This window comes from Taeniopygia guttata, chromosome 31 (assembly GCF_048771995.1).
Source record: "Taeniopygia guttata chromosome 31, bTaeGut7.mat, whole genome shotgun sequence".
NCBI classification, from domain to species: domain Eukaryota; kingdom Metazoa; phylum Chordata; class Aves; order Passeriformes; family Estrildidae; genus Taeniopygia; species Taeniopygia guttata.
The window spans coordinates 2,681,599-2,706,946 of record NC_133056.1 but is presented as its reverse complement, the minus strand read 5'-3'; the positions used below and the strand labels follow the sequence as shown (position 1 = coordinate 2,706,946).

Sequence of the window (25,348 nt, the reverse complement as noted above, 5' to 3'; positions counted from 1 at the left end):
ATTTGTGGGAACCTCATGACAAAAAAGACATTGAGGAACTGGGGTGTGTCCACAAAATGGATTAGATCTGGTGAAGGGGATGGAGAACAAGGAGCAGCTGAGGGAGCTGAGTCTGGAGAAAAGGAGGCTCGGGGAGGACCTTCTGGCTCTGCGCAACTCCTGAGAGGAGGGGACAGCCAGGTGGTGATTGGATTCCTCTCAGTTAACAATTAACAGATAAAAGGGAACGGCCTCAAGTTGCGCCTGTGGAGGTGAATAGGCTGAGTTGGAAAGGACTCACCAGGATCACCCAGTCCAGCTCCTGACCTGGCACATGACACCCCAACAATCCCATCACATGCCTGAACGTTGTCCAAATATTTCTTGAACTCGGACAAGCTTGGTGCTGTCACCACTTTCCTGGGGAGCCTGTTCTAGTGCTCAACCACCCTGTGGGAAAAAAAGACCTGTTCCTGATATCCAGCCTAAACCTCTCTCTTTACTTAGCTCAGGAAGCCAGATTATACTGAGCTACTGCTCTAGGGCTTTTGATTAATGCCTGTGAACACTATCATTATTGATTGTTTATCAGAGGCTGAGACCTTAAGAGGTTTCTTCCCCCAAGGGTTGGTGTGTTCTCATTCCCGTGATGAGCTGAAGGGTGCGGACGTGGGAAGTCTGGCCTGCCTTGTGCAGAGACGAGCACAAAGCGGGGCTGCGATCCGCGGCTCCGGAGCTCTGCTCCCGCGGGGCGGGCAGGCCGGGACCCGGCGGGGCGGCCTCCGGGTGCTGCGGCAGCGGCCACCGGGGGCGCTGTGGGTGAGGCTGGGCCGGCCCCGCTCCCGCCCCCGCTGGGCTGGCACCGGCACGCGCGGCTCCGCCTGAGGGCCCGCGGGGCGCGGGGAGAGAGCGGGAGCGACCCCGGGAGCGACCCCGCAGCGCCGGGAAGGGGAGCAGCGCTCGGCGTGGAGTTTCACCGCCGGGAGTCTGCCGGAGCTGCTTTGGAGGCTGCAGCTTCTGTGCTCTAGGTCAGGCTGGGAGAGCTGGGGGTGTTCCGTCTGCAGAAGAGAAGGCTGCGGGGAGACCTCAGAGCCCCTTGCAGGGCTCCAAAAGAGCTGGGGAGGGACTTTGGACAAGGGCCTGGAGTGGCAGGACGAGGGGGGATGGCTTCAAAGTGCCACAGGGCAGGTTTTGATGGGATATTGGGAAGGAATTGTTCCCTGTGAGGGTGGGCAGGCCCTGGCACAGGGTGCCCAGAGCAGCTGTGGCTGCCCCTGGATCCCTGGCAGTGTCCAAGGCCAGGTTGGACAGGGCTTGGGGCAACCTGGGATAGCACAAGGTGCCCCTGCCCACAGCAGGAGGTTGGAAGATGATCTAAGATAATCTTGTAGGTCTCTTCCAGCCCAAACCACTCTGTGATTCAAGGAGCAAGGAAGGCCCTTTTCCCAGTGAAGTGTTGTGTCTCCTCTTGGCTCCCAGCTTGCAGTTGCCAGTTCTTCTGGAAGCAGGCCCGGCCACTCAGCTGCCATTAGTCACTAGATCTCGATAGGAGGAGTGTGACATGTTCACAGAGAGGAAGGCTGTAAACAGATCTTCAAGGCCAAGGTAAAAAAAAAGGAAAAGGACTGAGGAAAAGCCAAAGGAATTTGTTGTGTTAGTCAGTTTTCTGGCTGTTGAAATGCCCCAGGTCATTTTCATAGTTTCTGGTTTTGGTTTGTTTTAGTAAAAAATGAATGTGTTATCTCCAGCATATGCTCTCCAGTGCATGTACATGTGTTCCCATCTCTTTGTTGTATATCAGGTTATATTAACTGAAGGCAGAATCATAGCACAGCAGTAAAACATTGAAAGGCATAGTTATCCAGATTCAGGCATTTCTCACTCTGCTCTTTACTTTTTTGGTAACTGTAAGCAAGGCAACACCATCCAGTTTGTCCACTTTTCCTCTCTGAGGAAAAGATTATCCTTTTTCTTTTTTTCTCATTTTGAAAATAGCCTTAGAGGAAAATGGTTATGTGTGTGGTATGTAGGGTTCATTGTTTTACCTTTCTCTTCTGCTGTGTTTCCCCTACTATTTTTCATTCATTATTTTGTCCCAGTTCTCCATTCAGTAGGTCTGAAGGAATTCTAATTGTTAAGATTATGGCTCTTTGAAGGCTCACTTAGCCCACCTTTTGGATGAAGGAAAGAAGAAGACAAAGTCCTCTAAGAAGAGTAAAAAGCTCCCTTTAAATAGGCATTCAGAAATGTTTGCTGATGCCATGCCATTTCTGATGAGTAATCAGCAGAAATGTGTTGGAACAACACCCATCAGTGACTTCACAAAAAAGCCACAGTCAGACAGGTAGGGAACAGAAGCATAAAACCCCAAATATATGTTCTTAACTAAAGGAATGAAATGGACAGATTTTCACCGGGAATTATATACTCGTGTATTCTTGCTCATAGCACTAAGGACTTGTAACAGATTGTCTCCTCACCACATGTAAATTTAGTGTAATGAACTGCTTGCTGCCTGTTGAAGTGCAGGCTACCAGACTAATATTTGCAATGGCAGACATATTGTATGGTTTTCCTTTTAAAAAGAAATTGTCTTTGCTCTTAGCAATCTAGATATACACCCAGTCTGACAAATATTTTTTAGGCTGTATTTCCAAGTAAATGGCTTACATGATGATGCAGTAAGATAATGTAATGAACAAGAATGGAGTTAATGCATCCATCCTTTTTTACCCTGATCCAGCTGCTGAATAGCAATACAGGGATTCTCACTGACCCCAAGGACAAGCACAGTGCCCAAGCTGTTGGGAAAAGCACTGGGCAGATAAAGGCTATTTCCACATTTCTTGCCAGTGTCTCCTTAAGAGTTCCTAGGTTTTTTACCTTTTAGAGCTATTCTGTAAGTCTCTGTAGTTTACATGTTCTAAATCTAGCATATATTGCTGTAATGCCATCCTAATAGATTTAGAATTGGGATCTACCCAGACTTCAGTTCATCTCAGAAGAGGCAACTTTGATTCTTTGAATTATATTCTTTAAAGTTAGAATGACACTTATGTTCACTTTAATGTTAAATTTTGCCAATTAAAGTGTATTATACTATTATGTTAGTCCTTCTTCTGGTGCATTTTTAATACAAATTGAAGCTTTATTCTCTTTCTGTTTCAGACAATCTACAACTTTTCCAGAGGCATGGGGAAACGTAGGTGCAAGTTCAGCTGAGGAAGTCAGAGGCCTCCCGATGTAGTTGGTAAAACTGGTTTCCCTTAATGTCATCTATTTTAATTTACAGTCACAGGAAATGTGGTACATGTAACAGGTTTAGCTGTTACCTTGTGAGAGATTTCAAACTGGAGTTACAATTTAATAGAAAGATTACAGCAAATGCAATGATACAGCAAAACTGGTTTAAAACCACAAAGTCAGAGTACCACCTGGCACCCTGTTGGTCAGGGTTGCAGTGGTTGCAGTCCTGTCAGAATGGGTTATTGTAAATGCAGGCGAACCCAATGGGAAGAAATTATGATGTCTGACTCAATTCAGAAGGCTGAATGATTTCTTTATTATAACTGTGCTAAAATACATTAATATACTATATAAAGGAAGATACTAAAACCACATATTACTTTCTCTAACTCTATATCTCTAACACAACTCGTCACCCTCTCTGGAGAGTCCAGCCCCAGGTGGGTTGGATTGGCCATCAGGCTCAAACCATCCTCACCAGAATCCAATCAAGCAATCACCCTAGGTAAACAATTCTCCAAACACATTCCACATGAGAAAAACAAGGAGCAGAAATAGAAATTGTTTTCTCTTTAATTTCTCTCTGTGCACCTCTATGAAAAATCCTGAGAGAGGGAGAAATGTGCTGCCACAACGGGTGGCCTTGTGGAAGTTCAGATCCTCCTCTGGATATCCAGTGGTGGTGGTGTCCCAAGTCCCCAGACTGCCTGAATTATATACAGTGGAGTTCATGTGGTACATCCCTCAGTGCAGGGAGCTTCATAATGGAATGGAATGATGTAATCCCATGAATGCTAGAATATTTTTGGAGTACATGGTAGTCGTTTCAGCTTCCCATTCTGCTACTGCATAATCAGTTCATTATGGCCCATTAGCACAGATGACCCTCGCTGGATAGATGGTGCAGCTGCTTCCCCAGCTGAATCATTTTAAGGATAAAGAAATACCACCTCACCTTGCAGGGCTTGCCTCTCTCATTTTAACACTTTTATCCTGGTGGTCAGGTGTGCTGAAAACCACCCATCATTAGCAGGTCATCATAAAATGAGGTAGAGGGGAGTAGAGTACACAGTTTGGTTACACCCACATTGGTACTCTTTCTCCTGCAAGGTAACAAAAATCAAGCTCGGGAAATGGCCTGACACATTTTTGATGCTATGTAGGTAATTTTGAAGATGATGAGGCTTCTAATAGAAAAAAAAAAAAAGACAGTTGTGAAATTGTTGGTCAATCACATGTTATGTTTAGATGATAAATTCCAGTTCTGATGTAATCAGATCTCATTCCTGAAATGTTGCAAATTTTTTATATCGTACCTGAGCTTAATTGATAGTTCTATGCTGTTATCCTTCTGAAAATCAGAAGTTTAAAATATGCCCTAGTATTTTTAACCTGCATTTGCTAAGATTGCACTTCCCTTGGAAAGATGTTGCACACCGTGAAAGCTGCACAAACTACAGCGGTCATAGTGTCGATTTTGGCATTTACTGTTCATGCATCCCATGTTCTGCAGCAACAGTTCCAGGCTATAGAATCCTCATTTCTTCCTTGGCAGTTCCTGAGGAAACAGGCAGCAGTACATGGAAGAACCTGGCAGAACGGCAGCAAAAGCATCACGATAGAGCAGTGATGGGAATGCAGCGGGAGCTGGGCTGCATTGGCAGGGTAAGACAGGAGTTTTTTATCCAGTCTGGAGCTCTTCTAAGGTCAGGGCCCAAGATTCAAATGATCACACTGACCTACTGTTACAGGAGATGGCAGCCTCTGTTTTGAATCTTCAAGAACTCCTTCAGCTTCAAGTGATGAAATCAGATGAAAAGAGTTAACTTCTGTTTGAAAAGGTTGCATCTGACATGGCTTTGGAAGCCTTCTCATTTGAAGTAAGGCAACTCAGCATTGGCTCAACTGCAGTTACTTGTATCTGCTCTGCGTAGCGTCTTCTTATGGCTTGCTGGAGTCCAAAATTATTGGGTTTTTACTTTTTAAATTTTCTTTTATGTGTTTTCACTTTTCAGTGAAATTGAAAGTACATTTTTATTGCAGGGTTTGGAAGAACTCTGGAATATGATACACGAGGAGTCCTCAAACAGAAGGAAGTGTATCAGGGCAATGGATGCATCCCTAAAGGAGACTGAAAGGAGTCGAGCCATGAAAGTGAGCTGCAGTCTTAATAACTGTTACTTAAGCATAAGATTGGTATTTGCTGATACAATGCTGGGTGCAGAGCAAAGAGTAGCTTGTTTCCAAAGGAGTCAGAGGTCTGCCTGTAGTTCTGTTGTGTGGTGATTGCTTTCTTTTCCCCAATAAACTATTCATTTTATACCCACATAATCAGGAGAAGCCACTTTTTTCCTAGTTTGAAGGTGTTTCTTTCACAATTACTTATGCTAAAGGTGCAAGGAATATACAAGCTGCTTTTATTTCCCTGGAGGGTTGTGTAGGTCAAACTTTGATTTGGTCTGTTATTTTTGGGGGGAACATAACCATTCTGCAGTTGAGAAGGAGCTTAGACATGACCTAGCTTGATTTTAGTTTGGGTTGGCTGGATGTCGCTAGCAGACATGTTGCAGTTTTGTAGTCTTCAGCCTAACCTGTAAAAGTCATTGGACATCATAGGAAATGTTTGGATTAAAAAAATAGACTGTGGAAGAGCTTGCTGCACTGTCCTTGTAGGCAAAGAAGAGCTGTTTGTTCTACCAGTGCCAGTTGCTTCTCTTTTTGTAATTCAGGTATGATGAATAGGTCCAAGAGTACCACCAGTAACCTTTCTGTTGGATTAGTTACGATAAATGTCAGAGATGAACACATTTGCTTTAATTTTGTGTTCACTCAAAACAGGCACTGGTGGATTCCCTTCAGATATTTGAAAGGAATTTAGTTAGATTTTTAAATTCATATTATGGCCAGTCTGCAGAGCACTCAATTATCACAGGTATTAAAGAGCAATCAGCTGAGTAGTAGCAAAGTAGAATGTTTTAGTTACTGTTTTTATGAATTACTGAAAAAGTTAGTCTTTAAAGTAACTAAGATTAATATTTTAAAATTTACTTCTCAATCTGTGTGTCATCCAATTAATTTTAATTCACTTTAATAGTTTTAATTAATGAATAATTAATGAATCGAATGGAATTAATTTTAATGGAAAAAATTCTCTTGCTCATGTAGTTTTTTAATTTGGGATACTGATATTTGAGTTAACGTTTTGTTGTTTCTTTTCTTTATTCTTTCATTGCACAGATAACAGAGGTACTGACCAAGTATACAGTGAAACTGGAGGAAATTTCCTTCTTCTTGGCAGCTGATGTTCACAAGCTCATAAACAATAAGGCAATGGTAAATGTTTTACCTGGAACAGGATAGCAGTCTGAATATTCCTAGAATGTCTTTTTTCCTAGCTAAAATTAATTTTTTCTGCCTATCAATCACTGAAATATAGAGAGATTTCTACTTTGCAGGGTATTTTTAATAATTTGTATTCTTTTTTCACCTCATTTTCTGTAGAACATACATTTTTGTTTGTTTTTTGCATGTTGTATGCTGCTTCTACTCCTAGTTTTGTTTTTTTTTTTTTTTTTTAATATGCAGAATATAAACAAAGCACTGCTGGGTAATGAGAGGGCAACTGCCAAGCTGCTCTTTAATCTAATGAAATCGGAGCTTGAGAAAGAAAAATTGCATCAACTGAAGTGGCAAGAGAGAGTCAAGGACTGGAAGCTCATCCAAAAGAACTGTGTTATTCAGAGCTTCAGGTCAGAAGTTTTGCAGTCTTATTTTGGACAATGAATAACACAAAGTGACTAGTGTTCACTTGTGGTTTCTATAAAACCACAAGTTAAAAAAAGTTATTTTTTCTTTATACATATCATGTATGATATCATGTTTGATATCATGTTTCCATTATACGTATCTTTTTTCCATCCTGCAGAGAATTTATGGCAAGTGAAGAAGTACAGAATCCCCCAGCTGAGGAAATGGAAAATATGATTAAGGAGCAAATTGTACTTGGTGAACAGAGATTGAGGGTTTTGCAGCATATTGGGTATGGCAGAAGAGGATATAGTATAAAGGAAAACAGTTCTTGCTGGAGTTAATGTGAGGAGCTTGGCTACAAAATGCACTTTGCTTTCTGTCAGTGTGTGATTGTTAAATTCAGCAGTAAGACAGGGTCAAACCCTATTTTTCTACAGCTCTTTTTAATGGAAAAGCATTCTTGATTTTCACTGCACCAGCTACACTAAAGAAGTGGTGATTGTGGGCTAAAAATGCAGGAATGCAAAAGTAAATATTACTGACATTTGAAACTGGTAGAACTGGGCAGACAAAGATGGGTGGAGAACTAGAAGTTGGTGTTTTTTTATCCAAGGGGTTTAATTTGTGTAATAAATTCAGAGAGGAATATGGATAGAAATCTGACACTGCTGTGTTTGAATATCCATCCTGAACACAAAAAGCATTTTTGGGTGCAATGCATTACTGTATTTACAGGGAGTTTTTTTACAGTGGATGTTGGGAGCAAGGTAGATAACAGTTCCTTGTTGGGTAGTAAACAGTTGGCCTTGAACAACAACAGTCTCTTTGGTTGATTTTCATTGCAAGATGGCTGTAAATAAAATAAAGCACAGTAGCATGGATGCTCTGATTCATAATTTAGTATTTTTTAATAGTTTTATATACACGGGACTGGTTTGTATTTTAGATTACCTGACTCTTGTTTACTACTTTGATAGTGCCTTGCTGCCTCCAACACATACAAAATCTGACTTTAATGAATGGTACAGAACTCTGGAGAATTTAAACACAAGTATAGGTAAGTTGGGAAATCATACAAACAGTCTGGAATTCAAGCAATACTTTCTTTTTTCCTGGGCAATGATGAGGCATACAGTTGCTTTGAAAGTGCATGTTTGCTCTATTCTTTGTTCCATCCCGCCTTCTCAGTTGCTTTGAGCTGGCAGTAAGACCCAAAGAAGCTGCCTGTGACATCACTTTCCTTTGGCTGGTACAAACACTTGTACATGGTCACATCTAGCAGGAACTGGCTTGGTTAGAATTAATCTGGGGAAATGAAAGTTTAATTTTGACATGGAGCAGTTTTCAATCATACAAAAATATACTCCTTTTTAACTCTTGGAGAAGAAGAGGGGAAGAAATACTGGAGGTACTTCCTTTCTCTATGTCCTGTAGGGTGCCTTCCCTCTGTGTGCCTGCCTTCTCTTGCTCCAGAGCACGTCTTGTTGTGATGTTTGTAGCCTGTATGGTAGCAAAGAAGCTGGTAGCAATTGTAAATAACTTGCTACTTCTAAGCATGATTATAAACGGCTGTGTATTAAAGCATCTTATTTGATTGGTTGTTAGTGTCACACAGATGTGTGACACTGCTGGGATCTGTTCCCTCTGCTGAGATTCAGCACATGGCCTCTTGTCATGTTTCCTTTTCACACTGCACTGTGAAATACAGAATGTTGACTGTGGTCTGTTCCATACCATTCAGACACCCATAATGCAGAGTTTGGGGAGAAATTGCGTGTCCAGTATGAGCTGGTGCAGGGCAAATGTCAGGAAAAAGTGCAGACCTGCAAGGTGAGTGTCCCAGTTTTGGGTGTGGTAGCCGTGGTACAGTGTGCCATTACAGTAAAATGTGTTTGAGGATCCACCAAACACTGAGATAACAAGTGAAATTAGTTTTTAACCTCTGTCTTAGTCAGTTCAAAAAGTAACCATCCATTTAGTTTCACAGTAGTGTTTGGCATTTGTACTTGAAATGTGTAAAAGCTGTAACAAATGCCAGTAATGAAGGGGGTTCTGTCCTGTGTTTATGTGGAGAATGTAAGGACCTTCAGCCTTTGTGCTAAATCTATCTTGGCAAATCTGTCTTGCTCTCTGTCTCAGTTTCTCCTCCTGTATCCAGTTGAATTGTAGTGTTTAGTAAACAAATGTGGGATATAGGAGGCTGAGTCTTTCTCTGTCCATCACAAGAGAAGAAACACTAAGTTTAGTCATGCTTTCTGAAAGTCATGCATGTCAATAATTTGCTATTCTTTTCATTTAGATGACCCTGTTGGATAAGAACATTTGCACAGTAGAAGATGTTGAAATTGTACATTCCAACATGCTTCAGATGACTGAGAAACTAAAACACAGGTTTGAAGAAGAACTGGAGCACATGGATGTGTGTTTATTACATTTGCTTTTATCTTCTTGGCATTAGTCTGTTATTTCTGTGCTCCTATCTGCAATGCCTTCTACATTGTAGGCTATTGATGTCACATAAGAAAGAGCTCCATAGTGTGACTAAACACTACAAAGAAACCAGGTTTGGTGTGGAAGAGTTTCACATGAAAGAGTTCATAATTACTGTGTTTATTGTTTCATTTTTATTATCATTTATATCTGAAATACATATGCTAGGTATGAATGACGTATGGCCCAGTCTGTCTGAAGGCAGAGGAATAGATTTAAATGATCTCCCAAATGTTGTGATTCTATACATAAAAATGACCGCGCAGTTGTTCCTAAAGAGATAAATTTTAGAATATGATTCAGTGCTTTGCCATGTCAGAATAAACAGAAGTTTTGATACTCTCAGCTTGTAGAATAAAAATCCACATTCTTACCCAGTTTACTTGGATTTTTTTTAGTCACCATATAGAAGACACAATATTGAACACCATTTGTATAGTTCCATGCAGCCTTTTCCCATGTTACATATCCTCTTATTAATTCATTTCACCTTGCAGCAGTTTAAAAATGAGTTGTTCACTGGAATGCTTTTCTTTAGAGCGATTTTTAGGAGATGGCTAAATGGCATGAGCAGCATTGTCAAGGCTTGTACAGCTGTGTTCAGGAGGCCATGGGTCTGTGGGATGTCCATCTACTCAAACTGTCACAGCAGGAAGATGTACTTGAGGAAAAAGTAGATAAATACAGATTGGAACAGGATGACATAATACAGGTATAAACATAAAAACAATGATGTGGCATAATGTAAAGAAAAGTCTTCTTAATACAAAGAACCCTCTGGAATTCAAAACAGCTGCTAGAAATATCTGACTTTTATATTGGAATTTCTACTTTTAAGTTTCATTCCGTCAAGTGCATTTTTGCTAAATGCTTGATTCACACTGAATGGACAGTCCTGTCTTATTCTTGATATGGCAAATGTGATAAAGATCACTGCTGCTTTCTGTACAAAGTGGCTGTAAGTTGCTATTATGAGATCTTGTGCAGGTATGGAGTCCGGTTGAATGCCAAATTCTCATAGCTACAACAGCCAGCTTGGGGTGGCTGTGTCAGAGCTGTTCATTATCAAGGAAGATCTTCACAGGTGGTAAGTTTTGCTAAGGTCTTGGTGTGGAATATACATTCATAATCAAATTACTTGAATCCTAAATAGTTATGGAGATTTTAGTATATACTAAACTGTTTTTATTAGCTTTTTAATGTGGCCTTAGGTGATGAAAGATGATCTGGATACAATTTTGGAAAAAATAAAAATGGCAAGCTGTGAAGAAGAGCTGAAGGAATATTTGGAGAATGCCCTTTCTTCTCTAGATCAAATTAGAGCTAGGTATGAATTTTGTATAAAAGTAAAGCATATTTTAACATTGGTTGTACTACTTAGGCCTTGTTTATGCTGTTGTGTGAAGGTATGGAAAAAAGAGTGTTTCACTTGATGTAAGAATATAAAATAATGCACATATTGAACAAGGTTAAGGCAAATAATACCCACAGTTTAGGAATGGGATGAAGAAAGACTGCTATAATTCAAAAACCATACCACATCAGTATTCCTGTGCATACCATCACATCCATGCCTTATTCAGAAGGTAAAAGTAGTTCAGATTCTTGAATCACAGGAATCAAAAGTTGGTCTGCACCATCACGTCTGCACTCACAGACTTGATCTCATTCAAAGTTGCAGGGACTAAGATCTTTAAGTAGCCAAAGTATTTAATTTTGGTAAGCTCTCTGTTATCCTTCTGGTGATTAGGCATTTGCAGCCTTAAAAACCCTATAAAAATTGGTACAATACTGCTCTTTTTGCTAAACATTTTAGCAGCAGGTGTGAAACCCAAGAGGAAGCAGCTCTGTTCTCACACCCAGGGGTCTTTTCTGCCTGTTAGATCAGAGGCACATTAGAAGAGCAATATGGACATGAGGGGCAGTCTTACACACCTTATAGTGGGATTGTGGTGGTTTGATACTCTTAAGAATCATTCATACAATTTTTAAAAAGCCGGAGGCAACAGACCAAGTGAAAATACATTGTAACCTATCTGAATACATACCTAAATTCCCCATAGTTATCTTTGTTTAGAAGACAAAGCAAATGTAAATGAAAACAAGTGTAAACACTGATTTTTTTTTAAATTTAGACTCAGCTTGAACCATTAGTTTTTATTTTCAAGTAAAATGAAAATAAACCAGAAAGGCTCAGTCCCAGCTGAGCACAGTGTAGAACTACCAAGAAAGACAGTAATTTGACCTCTCTTACATAAGCAGAGTTTGAACAGTTCCCCATCCAAAAGGAAGGATGTAAAAGGCTTTATTGGAAATATTTCTTAACTTTTGTGCATTTATTTATTTGTAATGAACTAATCTCTAACAAGCCAGGATGTGATTGTATTCAGTATAAACAGATCAATGACAATGTTTAGCCTAAAGGTTTCATGAGATTTATCAAAAAAATTAAGTTTAAGGGCACTGTAGTCACACTTAATTTTATTTCTAATATTTTAATCTCTTAAACAGTGATCTTCAATTTGACAGGAATGAGACATTCAAGCAGATTGTAATGAATGAAGTAATGGCTTATCCAAAAGCTATTTTGTGGGAGTTGATTTCTTATAGTATATCCATCAGCCAGCATTTTAATGTGAAGGAAATCTTCAAACAGGTAAAAAGAAAATTTCTTCTGGTTTAAAACCTTACTGGTGTATTACTTTTTCACTTTAGAGAAAATTTACCTTTGAAATTCAGATTACATAAAGTACCGTTTCAGCCATTGAATAAAGTGCTTTTGGTAGAGCGAGCAGAGGGAAACCAAAACATTTCTCAGTCCCGCACTTTTAACTCTGTCCTTGTTACAAACAGAATTTTAGCAAATTCACTTGGCTTTTGACCAGAAAACTACAAGGTAACAGATTTTCAGCAATTGATTTGAGTGTTACAGGTTCTTTAGATAGTGAGTGATCTTTTCAAGACTAGCCTATCTTACTGAAATAGATATATTTGAGAAGGGATATGGATTTTTTAGAAGAAAGCAAATCTATATTTTAAAATGCTGTGGTGGGTGTTTTTTGTTGTTGTTTTGCTTTTAGAACTTGCAAGACACAATAGACTCCACAGTTCAAGATCAAAATAATACCTCAACAGTCCAAACAGGTATTTCTGCTTGGTTGTTTCTCAATCTGTATTTCTTTGGATTGTAACCAGAAGAACTCTGCTTTAACTGTAAATAAGTAGTCGAGGCTTCAGAAGGTGAACATATGGTGGAGCAGCAAGCTGAGAGCATCGTGCAAAGAGAGGAAAATCAGAGTATCCTGAGTTGGAAGGGACCAATAGGGATTGTGAAAGTCCAACTCTTGGCCCTGCCCAGACACCCCAACAATCTCACCCTGTGTATCCCTGAGAGCATTGTCCAAACTCTCCTGGAACTCTGGCAGCTTTGGGGCTGTGCCCATTCCCTGGGGAGCCTGGGCAGTACCTGGCCACCCTCTGAGGAAAGAACCTTTTCCTAATCTCCAGACTAATCCTCCCCTGGCACAGCTCCAGCCATTCCCCGAGTCCTGTCCCTGTCACAGAGATCAGAGCTGCCCCTTCACTGCCCCTGAGAGGAGCTGCAGCCGCCAGTGAGGTGTGACCTCAGTCTCCTACAGCAGAACCAAATGCCTTCAGCCACTTCTTGTATGGTTTCCCCTCCTGAGCCTTCACTATCTCTGTGTCCCTCCTTTGGACATTTCTCTAATAGCTTTAGGTCTTTCTGACATTGTGGCAATCAAAATTACCCCCAGGGCTCGAGGCAAGGACATCCCAGCCCAGAGCAGAGCAGGACGATCACCTCTGTCAGCTGGTGCCAGAAGATGGGGACAGTTGTCAAAAATCAGCTGGAGAAAAAAAGCTAACAGAGAAACAGGTGATCTTGGCACAGGAAATGGAAGAAACAGAGGAAGAAGAAGATGAGGAGAGTATGCCTCATAAAAGTGAAGAAAATGAGCATGCAGAACAGGGACTAAGCATTACACAGGTAAGTGAGCAAGAGAATAAATTTGAAGGTGAAGGCAGTCTTGTCCAAATTAAGGAGAAATAGGAAAAGTCTTTTTGCTGAGAATGAATAGAAAGTAATTTTTTTCTTAGTTTGCTTACAAAGCACACAGATCCTTTTATGGGAAAATGGAGTGTATAAAACAGTTCACAACCATTCTTTTCAATCTTTTACCCTTATAGAAACCCTTTGCATAATTTTTTTTTTTTCATCTGTCTTTCATCACAGTGTTCTCAGCCTGTGGTTTTAAGCTAAGTATTTGTACCTAAGTATTAATTTTTCAGTTTCCATTAATTTGTTGCCATAACAAAAACCTTTTAAAACATTGTCAACTCTGCCTGTGTCTTGCTGGCATATAAATATATAAAAATATAAATGTATAAAAATATAAATATTGCCAGCACTGTGTAAATGTCCAAATTGAGAATGAAAACATTATTCTAAATGTCCAAACTGAGAATGAGAACATTATTCTAAATATCCTCAGGATTCCTACACTAGCTGGTGCACTGTTGATTCTATGCTGGTCCCATCCCATCCCATCCCATCCCATCCCATCCCATCCCATCCCATCCCATCCCATCCCATCCCATCCCATCCCATCCCATCCCATCCCATCCCATCCCATCCCATCCCATCCCATCCCATCCCATCCCATCCCATCCCATCCCATCCCATCCCATCCCATCCCATCCCATCCCATCCCATCCCATCCCATCCCATCCCATCCCATCCCATCCCATCCCCTGGGGCCATGCCCATGGACAGGATGGAATAGGGGCCGGGCAGACACCCCACAGCCGTGCTCCATGCCCTGGGGCGGCGCGGGGCTGTCCCTGCCTGGGCAGCGCAGGGCTGGGCTGTGTTCTCCGGCCTCTCCCGCAGCCCCTCAGCTCGGGCTGCGCTCGCTCTTTGCCAGGTGCAGCCGTGCAGCGCACACGAGAGCAGGAACGCACCCGTGGCCGCTTCCGCAGAACAGCGCAGGTCCCTGCAGCCATCCCCACCTGGGCTGGGCCTGCTGGCACTGCTCAGCCCAGCACTGTGCTCGGAGCACTCCATGCTACATCCCGGGCTTCTTGCCCTTCTGCTGCAGATGGTTTGCAAATTCATGAAGAGGATTCGGGAGGAAGAGAGCAGCGTCATGGGCACTGTGGTCAGAGCGTACTCTCCCATCTTCAAAACCAAGACCAGTGCTGCCCTGCTGGATATGCTTGTGCAGGAGGGTCCTTCCAGCCCAAAGCAAGTAAGCAGCCTGTGGCCAGGGTTGGATCCTCCCAGCAATTGCTTGGCCTCCCAAGCCACGCCTGCTGCTCCCTGGAAGCCTTTGAGGCCATGGCAGTGTGGTGGCAAGGGAAGCACTTCTCTGGGGCAGCTGGGCACATTCCTTCCTCTGGCAGCTTTCCAAGTCTCCCCTGCCTTCTCCAGCTGCCTGCCATGGTGAGGTACATCCTCGTGGCCAATGAGTTTCCTGAGTACAATCTGTACAGGCCCCTTCTGGATCTGACAGAGGCACAGCCCTCTGACGTGGTGATGGCTCTCCTGCGTGTGGCCCCAGTGTGTGACAGGTACAGGGCCCACGTGTCCACAAGGCTCAGCAGCCATTCACCCTGTACAGCCTGTCCCACAGGTGTCTGACCAACAGAGAATTCCAGGGCCCTCTGGCTGCTCCCTTTGCCAGCCCTGGCCCCTGCCAGCCCCATAGCGTGGTGCCATGCTTCCCCCCTGCCCCTCAGGGGCCAGTCCCCACAGGGCTGGGCTGCCTGTGTGCTGCCAGTGAGGGGCAGTGGGCAGAGGCAGGGCTGGCAGAGCAGCTCAGCTCCCCGCTGCCACCCAGGCCACGCTGCTGTGTCCCAGACCCCTCTGAGACAGAGCTCTGACCCCACAGAGCTGCTTTGGCCATGTGGAAGAGCATCATGTGCTCGCCCAGGACTGCAGAGCCGGCCATGCTCGTACTCCTCGAGGTGCTGGGGAGCTGGCCAGAGCACAGCACGTGCACCTCCGATGGGGACCACACGGCTGTCCTTGCCCTGGCTGTGAGTTTCTGCCTTTGCTGGCCCCAAGGCCACCCCTCCAGCAGCTCTCCATCCTCCCTCCCCCACGGCGTCTCCCTGCCTCAGGTGCTGGGCTGAAACCTGGCCTTGGGGCAGCTTCAGGGCCACCAGGCCCGGTGCTCCCCCTGCGTCTCTCCAGGCCTCTCCCTCCCGTGCTCGGGCCCTGCCACACGGACACCTCGGCACTGAGCGCTGTCTCAGGGGGCTTTGTCCTTTGCAGGCAACTGTGGGGATGTGGAAGATCCTCCAGCTGCCCTGTGTCCCACAGATGGTGACCGTGTATTTCCCCCGCCTGTTTGTCCATCTGCTCTTCCAAGTGTTCTTCAAGCACTCTGGATATGCCAGAGGAGGTCGATACCTTCTGGAAGGGATGCCAGCAGCAACACGGCCTTGCCTCCAACCCCAGCAGGTGCTCCATGCCAGTCCTCCTGTCCTTGCCAAATCCCTGGGCAGGAGCCAGTGCTCCCAGTGTGACCTGGGCTTTGCTCTGCACACAGGTTTGCAGTGCGGACCCTGAAGTCCCTGCTCTGCCAAGTGCAGCATGAGGATGTGGTGGTGGCCATGGAAGACAAGTGTGGCTGGGACACACTGCTCTGTGCTGACACCCACCACTGTGCTGTGGGCGTGCTGGCCAGGTGAGACCCCCTGCTCCCCAGCTGTCCCCGGCATGTGTGCCCTGTGCCCGAGGTGCCCCACACAGTCCCCGTGGCTGTGGGCCAGAAGCCCTTGTCACCAAGGGACGGCCAAGGAGGCTGCAAAAGGCTGGGAGAGGAGCGTGCCCAAGAGCAGCAACCTCCCAGAGAGCTCAGCTGCCCCTTGCAGGGTGGTGGAGAAAGGCCAGACCTCTGGGAGGCAGTCCTGGGAGAGGTTTGCCCCCGCTGGCTTGGGGTTTGGCTCCTATTTCCTCCTGTCAGAGAAATGCACCGTGCATCCGAAGCCGTGTGTTCCGCGATTGCATTCCAACTGCTCGGGCTGCTCAGCAAAGACACGCCATGCCGGGATTTGGCCGCCCTGGCGTTCCTTGTGGAGGTGAGCCTGAAGGCCAGCGCTGCCTCGCTCAGCTGCCTCCCGGCTCTCTGCCCTCTCTTGGCCGCAGTGCCTGGGACGGAGCCCGCGCCCTGTGCTGCTGCCTGGGCCCGGCCCTGTGCGGTTCTGGGCTCCCGCCGGCCGCTCCCCTGTCACTGCCCTGTGCCTTTCAGGTCCTGGAGCGCCTGAACCTGAGTGAATGCCGTGACAGCGTCCTGGAGTTCTTGTCAAAGAACCTGCAGAGCGAGTGCAGGGGGAGGCGTCGCTTGGCACTCAGAGGCCTCGTGGTGCTCGGCACCACCAGTGCCTCGGTGAGAAGAGCGCAGGGGCTGAAGCCGTGCTGCCAGCGTGGGGCTGGGGAAGGCAGTCCCTGGGGCTCGGCTGGCCTTGGGGCACTGAGGCAGCTGCTGCCAGCTCTCCTGCCTCCTGCTGCAGCTGCCCCAGTGCTTTGGCACAGGCCTTTGGCCCCTGGGCCCTGTGGCAGCAGGATGGTGTTTCACACACTTGTGTTCCACACGTAGATGGCCATAAGGATGTGGAGCCTGCATGAAAGGCTCGTGGAGCTCCGACAGGAAAATGACAGTGTCATGCTCAGGATGACCACGGTTCTCCTCAGGGGTTTATTTCTCTGCAATGGTGCCCCAATAACCAGCAACCTCGCCCTGCAGCTGGCTGAGGCGCTCCTGCCACTCTTTGACAACGTAAGGCTCTGCGCCTCCAGCCACGGCCAGCGGGTGCTACCCGCACACTTTATGCCCTGTGCACTTACAGGCTGTGCCCAGGTGGGCCTGAAGCAGCTGACGCTGAGGTCTTTCTTCCTTCCTTTCATACAGCATGATAGCCAGGTGCAGTTGTGCTCCATGTTTGTCTTCCAAGAGATGCTGGATTTTTTTCCGGAAGAGGAAAAAAAGCCCCTGAAGGCACACATGCGCCAGAGCCTGCTGCCACTCTCCTTCCACTGCCATGATGAGAACCAGCGAGTGGCAGAGGTGAGGACTCGGCAGCTGCTGCTGTTCCCCTGGCAGGGGCTGGGCTGCCTCCTGCCCTGGCACCTCGCAGGCTGCAGCCTCCTCCAGGCCCTGGCACAGGGACGGGTCCTGCGCCCTGGGCTGTGGGGCCATCTCCGCGTCTCTGCTGCTCTCCAGGCTTCTCAGGAAACGCTGCTTGGTGTGGCCGAGTTTTTGAAGAAGAGGAATCTCAAGAAGCTGCTGAAGAAGGAGCAGCTGTCAAAGTTTGCCGAGTGCCTGGTAAGGAGGGCCGGGAAGCCGCAGCCCCAGCCTGGAGAAGCCCCCTGAGCGTGGTGCTCGGTGTGCGGGCTGGCAGCTGTGCCCCTGCCCGCTGCTGCAGCCCGAGGCCGCGCGGGCTCTGCTCCAGGCTCCTGCGGCCCGAGCCGGGTGCCCATGGAGCCCCGGCCCGGCGGGGCTGCGGGGCCAGCCCTTCCCTCCTGCCGCTCTCTGCAGCTGGCAGAGGACAGCAGCAGCGTGGCCGAGCACCTGCGCTGGGCCCTGCCCTACCTGCAGAGCCCACAGGAGCCCCTGCGAGAGGCGCCGTCAGGTTCATGGGTGAGCCACGAGCCGGGCCAGGAGGGCGTGTGGGCACAGGGCTGGCAGCGCCGCTGGCAGGGAGCTGTGCTGCTGGGCCTGACAGGCTCTGTGTTCCCAGGGATGGCCGGGAGGAACTTGAGGGAACAGCAGGAAAAGCTCCAGCTGATCCTCAATGGTGAGTGAGGGTAGCGGGCTGCCAGCGGGGGCTGCCGGGGCGAGCTGCAAGCCCTGCCCCGGCTGCGGAGAGCTCTGCTCTCCTAGGTAGAGCACACAGAGATTTCAGGGACACGTGGGGAATGCGTGGCCAGCAGCTCCGGGCTGATCCCCTTGGTCCCTGATCCCTCCCGGCCATGGCAAGAGCCGGCTGGGATGGCCCTGGCAGGGGGGGCTCCCCTCGGCTCCCCGCAGAGTCGGGATCTGACCGTGGCTCTGTTCCTCTCTCTTGCAGCCCTTGAATGACCGACAGAGGATGTCAGTAGTGCCATGTCAGAGCTGGCACTTCAAACATTGCATGTGCTCCGGGCAATACAGAGTGGGCAATACTCCATCTTCCAGAAGGTGCAAGATCAAACAGCCCTCTGTGATGTCACACGGACATCTCTGTGATGTAACACAGCTCTCTGTGATGTAACACAGTTCTTTGTGATGTCACACAGACATCTCTTTGATGTCACACTGACCCTGTGAGGTCACACAGATTTTTGTGATGTCACACGGACATCTCTGTGATGTCACACAGCTCTCTGGAGCCCCTGGAATTTGGAGGAGCCAAGCTGAGTATGCTCTGAAGGCAGCTGTGAGGGATTCCATGGCAAGCTTCCACGGAGGGCAAAGGATCTTGGAATGCTGGAAGTTTTCAGGAATAGCTTCCTGAAAGCTCAGCAGTGCTCCATCCCTGCCCAGGATCAGGGAGAGGGCAGAACCAGCGACCATCCGGGCTTAGCAGGGAGCTTTGGGTGTGCCTGAGGGCAAAGGAAGCAGCAGCGCGGTGCCCCAGACTGGGACGCGCGACCCTGCCAGTGCCCGGAGCGCTGTCAGGCAGTGCCGGGATCCCGGCTGTGGTTCTGGTGCCCACAAGTGAGGAATGGCAGCCCCAGGCTCAGAGCCAGTCAGAAAGCCAAGCAAGTGAGAGCAGAGGGAGGGCACCCTTCCAGTCTCTCTTGGGCATGGCCACAAAACAGCCCCTGCTGCTTCTTCCTCTGCCTGTGTTTGGGCTGTGCTGGTGGCAGAGGCAGCCAGGCTGTGCTCTGCCTTCCAGAGCCTGTTGGGAGCGGGCATGAAAAGCGCTGTGTACACAGCAGAGAGGCCTGGAAGGTGCTGGCAAGAGCGTCCTGCGGGAGCAGGGCTCTGGGCTCTGGCTGGGAACAGCCTGGTCTTGGTGCTGTGGGCGCAGGCAGGAGTTGAGGCAGGTGAAGAGGCACTGAGCAGCTTGTGTTTGTAGAGGGCCTGGGGCTGCACGTCTGAGCCTCCACCTGGAAAGGCACTTGGGGGAATAGGAGCTGGAGCTGGAGTGCCTGTCCTGAAAAGACATGAAGTCCTTCAGCCTTGCCAGCGTTTCCTAAGGGTGTGTTGGTGTTGAGCAGAAAAGCCGCACATTTGGGGTAATGCTTTTGGAGGACAGGGACTTGCTTCTCAAGGAAAGTGCTTCCCAGGGAGCTCCCAGTGAGGCAGGTGCAAGTGTCCTTCTTTGGCTCTCTGTGCTCCTTTCAGTCCTTGAGGCCCGCTGCACTTGGCAGAGGGGCAGGGGAAGGGAGAAGGCTGTGAAGAGCAGGTTTGGCATCCACCTGGACCTGCAGAGACCAACCCAAGCACCTGCAGCAGCGTGTGTTACCCCCCCTTTGGACAGAGGGGTGAGCAGAACCATCTATCCATCTGCGAGCCCCAAAGCTCTCAGTGGGAGCTGTGAATTAAAAGGCCTTTACACACTTATGTTTCACATCTTCCCTGTCTGCTGTGTTTCAGCTCTTGGCAATATGCATTTGCCTCCTGCTTGCTGGGAGCTGCTGTGGCCCAGGGCCAGCACAGACTGGGCTGGGTGGGCCAGGCAGTGTGGTGGAGAGTCTTGGCTGATCTTGGTGTGTGCCTGGCCTCAGAAAAGGCTTGGAAGGTTTGCCTCCCAAATGTCCTGCTCACTGGCTCTCCCTGTGCATCTTGGAGAGCACAAGGGAGGCATTTCTGGCAGGCCAGACGCCCTCTTGGGACTTCCCCTCTCTTAGATCTTCCCCCTCGTGGAATCCCTGCTCTCCTAGAGCACCCTCTCTTCCCTTTGTCTCTCTCCTCCCCCATCACCTCAGGCCCTGCCACGTGCTTCGTCTGGCAGCTCCAGGCAGGACCTTTCACCATCGCTAATAAACCTTATATTCTAAGAGCAACCAACAGAGATCTCTCGTTTGAATCCATCCAAACCGACCTGGAGGCTCCTGCGTCCTTACAAAATTATTTTCCCTTTTAACCCAATAACTGATCCCTTGAAGCCTGCAATGCAGAATTTTCTGTTCAATCACAAAATATCACCCAAACCCATGAAGAAGGAGGTAAGAAGAAGGTAAATAAGAAGAACCTGTCTCCACCCTAAAACCTCCATATGCTTCATATTTATTACTATGTTCTAAAACCCCAAACTCTAAGTTTTCCACCCTGTGGTAGTATACATCTCTAACCAACTACGCACCTGTATCCCCAGTGCTATTAATCAATTTTGGAAGTCTTCTCCACAGCCTCAGGTCAAACGCAGTGTTCTCTTGCAAGTCTGTGCCTTTCAGCACAGCAAGGTTAAAATTCTCAGCATCCAGGGTTCCAACACTTACGGAATCATGGACACTCTTGTGACACTAAAGGCCTCACTGAACCATTGTGACACCACAAGGCCTCATTGAACCGAGGGGCCATTGTGACACTATGGAGTGTTGGCAGGCCAAGGGCAGTTGTCACACTGTGTGGCACCATGGAACCAAGGAGCTACAGGGCCCCATGGAACTAAGGATTCATGGAACAGTGTGGGACCCCACGGAACCAAAGGTCCATTGTGACATTGTGGGGCCTATTGGAATACTGGAGGCCATTCTGACACTTTGAGGCCTCGTTGAATCAAGGGGATCTGCAGGGCCCCATGGAAACAAGGAGACCCTTCTGACACTGTGAGTGCCCATGGAACCAAGGGTCCATTGTGATCCTGTGGCACCAAGGAGACCCCTGTGACCCTGCAAGGCCTCATGGAAGCAAGGGACCATTGTGACACTATGGAGCCCCATGGAAACAAGAGGCCAGCGTGACACATCTGGGCCTCATGGAACCAAGGATCCAATATGACACCACCTTTGGGACACTGCAGGGCCCCATGGGTCCAAGGGAACAGGTAACAGGTCTGGTTGGCTTGGCCTGACTGGTCCAACTGCCCTTGGCATGTTGAGGGTTTCTTCTCATGTACCCCTGATACAGAACCCTGGGGCTCTGGGCTTTCCTTCAATGGAAAAGAACTGCCCTTCTTAATCAAGCATCCGTGGCCAAAATGGGATTCCCCCTCAAAAATTCCCAATATCCAGGGATTGTCCCTAAATAAAAGCTGCCATTACCAACAAGTCTGTTTGACCTTGTCTTCCTGAGAGCTGGCTCTCACCTGCCTTCAAACACTGAGGCTCTGTTCTTTTCTTCCTGTGGAAAAGAACCCTCCCTCCTGCACAGGCAACCATGGGCAAAATTGGTACTTTTCCTCCAAAATTCCCTATATGTGAGGGTTTCTCCCAGACAAAAGCTGCCAGGACAGACTGCTCTGGCTGGCCTTGGCCTCTGGTGGTCTCCCTGTTCTGCCCTGCAACACTGGGGCTCTGCCCTTTCCTTCCTATGAAAAACAACTGTCCTTCTTCATCCTTCATCCATCTCCTTCTTTCAGCTAGGTGTCCATGGCTGAAATTGGGATTCCATCCCCAGAAGTCCAATAGTCAAAGATTGCTCCTACACAAAAGCTGTGATTACAGACAGGTCTGGCTGGCCTTGGCCTCTGGTGACTGCAGAATTCATCAGACCCTGAAACACAGGGGCTCTGTGGTTTCCTTTCTGTGGAGACCATTGTGACACTGTGGGGCCTTGTGGAACCCAAGGGCCATTGTCACCCTGCGGGGCCTCATGGAAGGAAGGGGCCACACTTCAGAAGCAAGCAGAACATTGGGACACGGCAGAGTGCCATGAAACCAAGGGAACATGGAACAGGTCTGGCTGGCTTGGTGTCCCAGGGGCCACCTTACAGGTCCAGCTGATCTTGGAATGTTGAGGGCTGCCTCTCATCAGCCCCTGGAGAAGTGGGACTCTGTTCTTTCCTTCCTATGGAAAAGAACCATCCATCTTTCCAGGTGCTTATGGCCAAAATGGATACTCTCCTGAAAAATTCTCTATATGCAAGGGTTCTCCCAGACAAAAGCTGCCAGGACAGACTGCTCTGGCTGGCCTTGGCCTATGGTGGTCACCTCTCATCTCAAGCAAGCCCTGAGGAAAGCATGTCACCAGGTTTGACTGCTGGAACATTAATGAGTCTCTCTTCCTCTGAAAAACTCAGATGCTCTTCTGGTCATATGTGTCTTTTATTCCCCATTGTGTATTATGCATGACATATTATTTTCAGTTTAAAAATATTAGTCTTATCACTCTACCAGTGTTATCTGACACAAAACACCTCGCCTACATATGGATCCAGGTCACCTGTATAAGCAAACACAAAAAAGAGTCCACCAGGAATTGTCTCTGCTCCCATCTGTCACATCTCCTCTGGAGCTGCAGGTTCAGCCCCAGCACTTGGGAGGGCTTAAGGGTCCAAAAGCTCAGCTCCCACACAGAGAACTTGTGGACCCTGGGGTGCCCGTTTCAGCCTCAGTGCCCAGAGCCTTTCTGCAACCTTCCCCCTGGAGCTGCTGCTTCCCTGCAGCCCCGGCCATGGCCAGCAGCAGAACCTGGTGTGTCCCGAGCAGCAGTGCCAGCTCAGGGCCCTGTGGAGAGCAGGGGCTGGGGCAGCAGGACAAGCCAGCCCAGGTGGCCAGGACATGCTCAGCTGGGGAAAAGGATGCCCAGGGAGAAGAGCAAGGCAGCGTTTCTGTGCCTGCAGGGAGGAATCCAGAGGGAGCTGCTGCTGCAGGCACCAGCTCTGGCCAGGCCCCTCTGTTCCCTGCCCAGGGCTGCTGTGCTGGCCTGGGCAGACGGGCTGGCATTGCCTGGGCAGAGGCAGCCTCTGCTGGGCATCTCCTGCAGCCAACACCGGGAGTTTGACACTGTCTCCCACAGCACACTCCTGGAAAAGCTGCAGCCCACGGCTGGGCCAGGAGCACTCTGTGCTAGGCTCAGAACTGGCTGGATGGCCGGCCCAAAGAGTGGTGGTGAGCAGTGCTGCATCCAGCTGGGGACAGGCACCAGTTTTGTCCCTCAGGGCTCTGGGCTGGGCCAGCTCTGTTCAATATTTTTATTGACCACATGGATGAAGGGATTGAGTCTTTCATCAGTAAATCTGCAGATGACAATGAGCTGGGACCGTGTGTCCATCTGTTGGAGGGTAGAAGGGCTCTGCAGGGAGACCTGGAATGGTTTCCAGTAAGATGATGTTTAATAAATCCAAGTGCCCAGTCCTGCATTTTGGCCACAATAACCCCCTGCATTGCTGTAGGCTGGGGATGGTGTGGCTGGACAGTGCCCAGGCAGAAAGGGACCTGGGGGCACTGGTCGACAGCGGCTGAACATGAGCCAGCAGTGTGCCCTGGTGGCCAAGAAGGCCAATGGCTCCTGGCCTGGATCAGGAATGGTGTGGCCAGCAGGAGCCGGGAGGTCATTCTTCCCCTGTGCTCGACACTGGTGTACTTGGCATTCCGCCCCTGTCCTGGCACCGTTCCTCGAGTGCTGTGTCCAGTTCTGGGCCTCCCAATTTGGGAAGGACATGGAGGGCCTGGAGCATGTCCAGAGAAGGGCAACAAAGCTGGTGAAGGGCTTGGAACACAAGTCCTGTGAGGAACAACTGAGGGAGCTGGGGTTGTTTAGCCTGGAGAAGAGGAGGCTCAGAGGTGACCTTTATCACTCTCTACACTCCCTGAAAGGTGGTTGCAGTCAGGTGGGGGTCGGTCTCTTTCTCCTCACTGCAACTGAGTGAACAAGAGGACACAGTCTTAAGATGCACCAAGGAAAATTTAGGTTGGATATTAGGAAAATATTTTTATGGAAAGGGTAATAAAGTACTGGAATTGCCTGTCCAGGGAGGTGGTGGAGTCACCATCATGGGATGTGTTTAAAAAAAGACTGGATATGGCACTCAGTGCCATGGTTTAGCTGAGGTGGTGTTAGGGCATGGGGTGGACTTCATGACCTTAAAGGTCTCTTCCAACCAAGTAATTCTGAGATTCTGTGATTGTGTGACATCACAGATCAGGTTTTGACATCATATAGTCAGCTGAGACATCACTGCTCTATTATGTGACATCACAGAGCAGGCTGTGACATCACAGGATGCCTGTATGACATCACAGAGCAGGCTGTGAGGTCAAAGAGTGTGCTGTGACATTATAGGGTGGCCGTGTTACATCACTGAAGGTGTTGTAACATCACAGGGTGGGTCTGTGAGCCCACAGAGGTGCAGTGTGAAATGATAAGTGAGATCTGCCATCACTGAGCAGGCTGTGACATCATAGAGGAGGTTGTGATGTCACAAAGTCGACTGTGACATTACAGGCTGGCTGTGTGACATCACAGAATGGCTGTGAGGCCACAGAGAAGACACTGCCATTATAGATAAGGGCTCTGTGACATCACAGAGCAGCTGTGTGATATCACAGAGAAGGCTGAGACAATACAGAGTGGGTTGTGACATCACAGAGCAGCTGTGAAATCACGAGCAGGCTGGGACCTCAAAGAGCAGACTGGGACATTACAGGGCAGCTGTATGAAATCACAGGTGGCCTGTTAACTCTCAGAGTGAGCTGTGTGACATCACAGGGGCTGTGTGACATCACAGGGACTCTGCGACGTCACTGGGGAGGTCACTCCACTCCAGCCCCCCTCCCAGTTCCCTCCAGAGAAGTCCAACGCTGCTCGTGCACAGCGGGGTCCCCTGTCCCCCCGGGTCCCCCCACCCCCGGTGCTGCAGCCTCCCCCAGAGGATGTTCCACGAGATCGTCCCCAGAGCCTGACATAGGGACGGGGCTGAGGGGGTGGGACGGGGAACAGGGACCCCCGGCAGCGTCCCCGTGTTCCCCAGGGCCAGAGCCTGGGCC

General features: G+C 48.2%; 2 protein-coding genes and 1 long non-coding RNA gene across 5 annotated transcripts in view; 2 read left to right on the top strand and 1 right to left on the bottom strand.

The window, feature by feature from the left end:
• The window catches only part of LOC140681105 (uncharacterized), a 399,832-nt gene that overhangs the window by 352,745 nt on the left and 21,739 nt on the right, over window positions 1–25,348 (bottom strand). The window lies entirely within an intron of this gene.
• On the top strand, window positions 676–7,856 carry LOC140681122 (coiled-coil domain-containing protein 180-like). 3 transcript variants are annotated; one of them, XM_072920498.1, is made up of 10 exons: window positions 676–1,007; window positions 1,371–1,584; window positions 2,079–2,323; window positions 3,148–3,229; window positions 4,781–4,890; window positions 4,977–5,105; window positions 5,269–5,379; window positions 6,463–6,558; window positions 6,811–6,974; window positions 7,151–7,856. In XM_072920498.1, exons 6-10 carry the CDS (start codon window positions 5,079–5,081, stop codon window positions 7,314–7,316), a joined length of 564 nt encoding a protein of 187 aa, XP_072776599.1. In that variant the 5' UTR covers window positions 676–1,007; window positions 1,371–1,584; window positions 2,079–2,323; window positions 3,148–3,229; window positions 4,781–4,890; window positions 4,977–5,078; the 3' UTR covers window positions 7,317–7,856. The 3 variants fall into 3 exon arrangements, with proteins under 3 accessions (XP_072776599.1, XP_072776600.1, XP_072776601.1); XM_072920499.1 differs by lacking the exon at window positions 2,079–2,323; XM_072920500.1 differs by lacking the exons at window positions 1,371–1,584; window positions 2,079–2,323.
• Window positions 10,010–23,824, top strand: LOC116807591 (uncharacterized). The gene is made up of 7 exons (XM_072920188.1): window positions 10,010–10,177; window positions 10,677–10,792; window positions 11,977–12,121; window positions 12,546–12,609; window positions 13,239–13,471; window positions 14,409–14,473; window positions 23,755–23,824. Exons 1-7 carry the CDS (start codon window positions 10,019–10,021, stop codon window positions 23,822–23,824), a joined length of 852 nt encoding a protein of 283 aa, XP_072776289.1. The 5' UTR covers window positions 10,010–10,018.

Bases quoted from the DNA above. Each gene is read 5' to 3' on its own strand.
- LOC116807591 (XM_072920188.1), top strand. From the start codon at position 10,019: ATGGCTAAATGGCATGAGCAGCATTGTCAAGGCTTGTACAGCTGTGTT. The intron at 10,178-10,676 runs GTATAAACATAA...ATGTGGCCTTAG, and splicing joins AACAGGATGACATAATACAG to GTGATGAAAGATGATCTGGA. The intron at 12,122-12,545 runs GTAAAAAGAAAA...TTTTGCTTTTAG, and splicing joins TGAAGGAAATCTTCAAACAG to AACTTGCAAGACACAATAGA.
- LOC140681122 (XM_072920500.1), top strand. From the start codon at position 5,079: ATGGCTTTGGAAGCCTTCTCATTTGAA. The intron at 5,380-6,462 runs GTGAGCTGCAGT...TTCATTGCACAG, and splicing joins AAAGGAGTCGAGCCATGAAA to ATAACAGAGGTACTGACCAA. The intron at 6,975-7,150 runs GTCAGAAGTTTT...TCCATCCTGCAG, and splicing joins TGTGTTATTCAGAGCTTCAG to AGAATTTATGGCAAGTGAAG.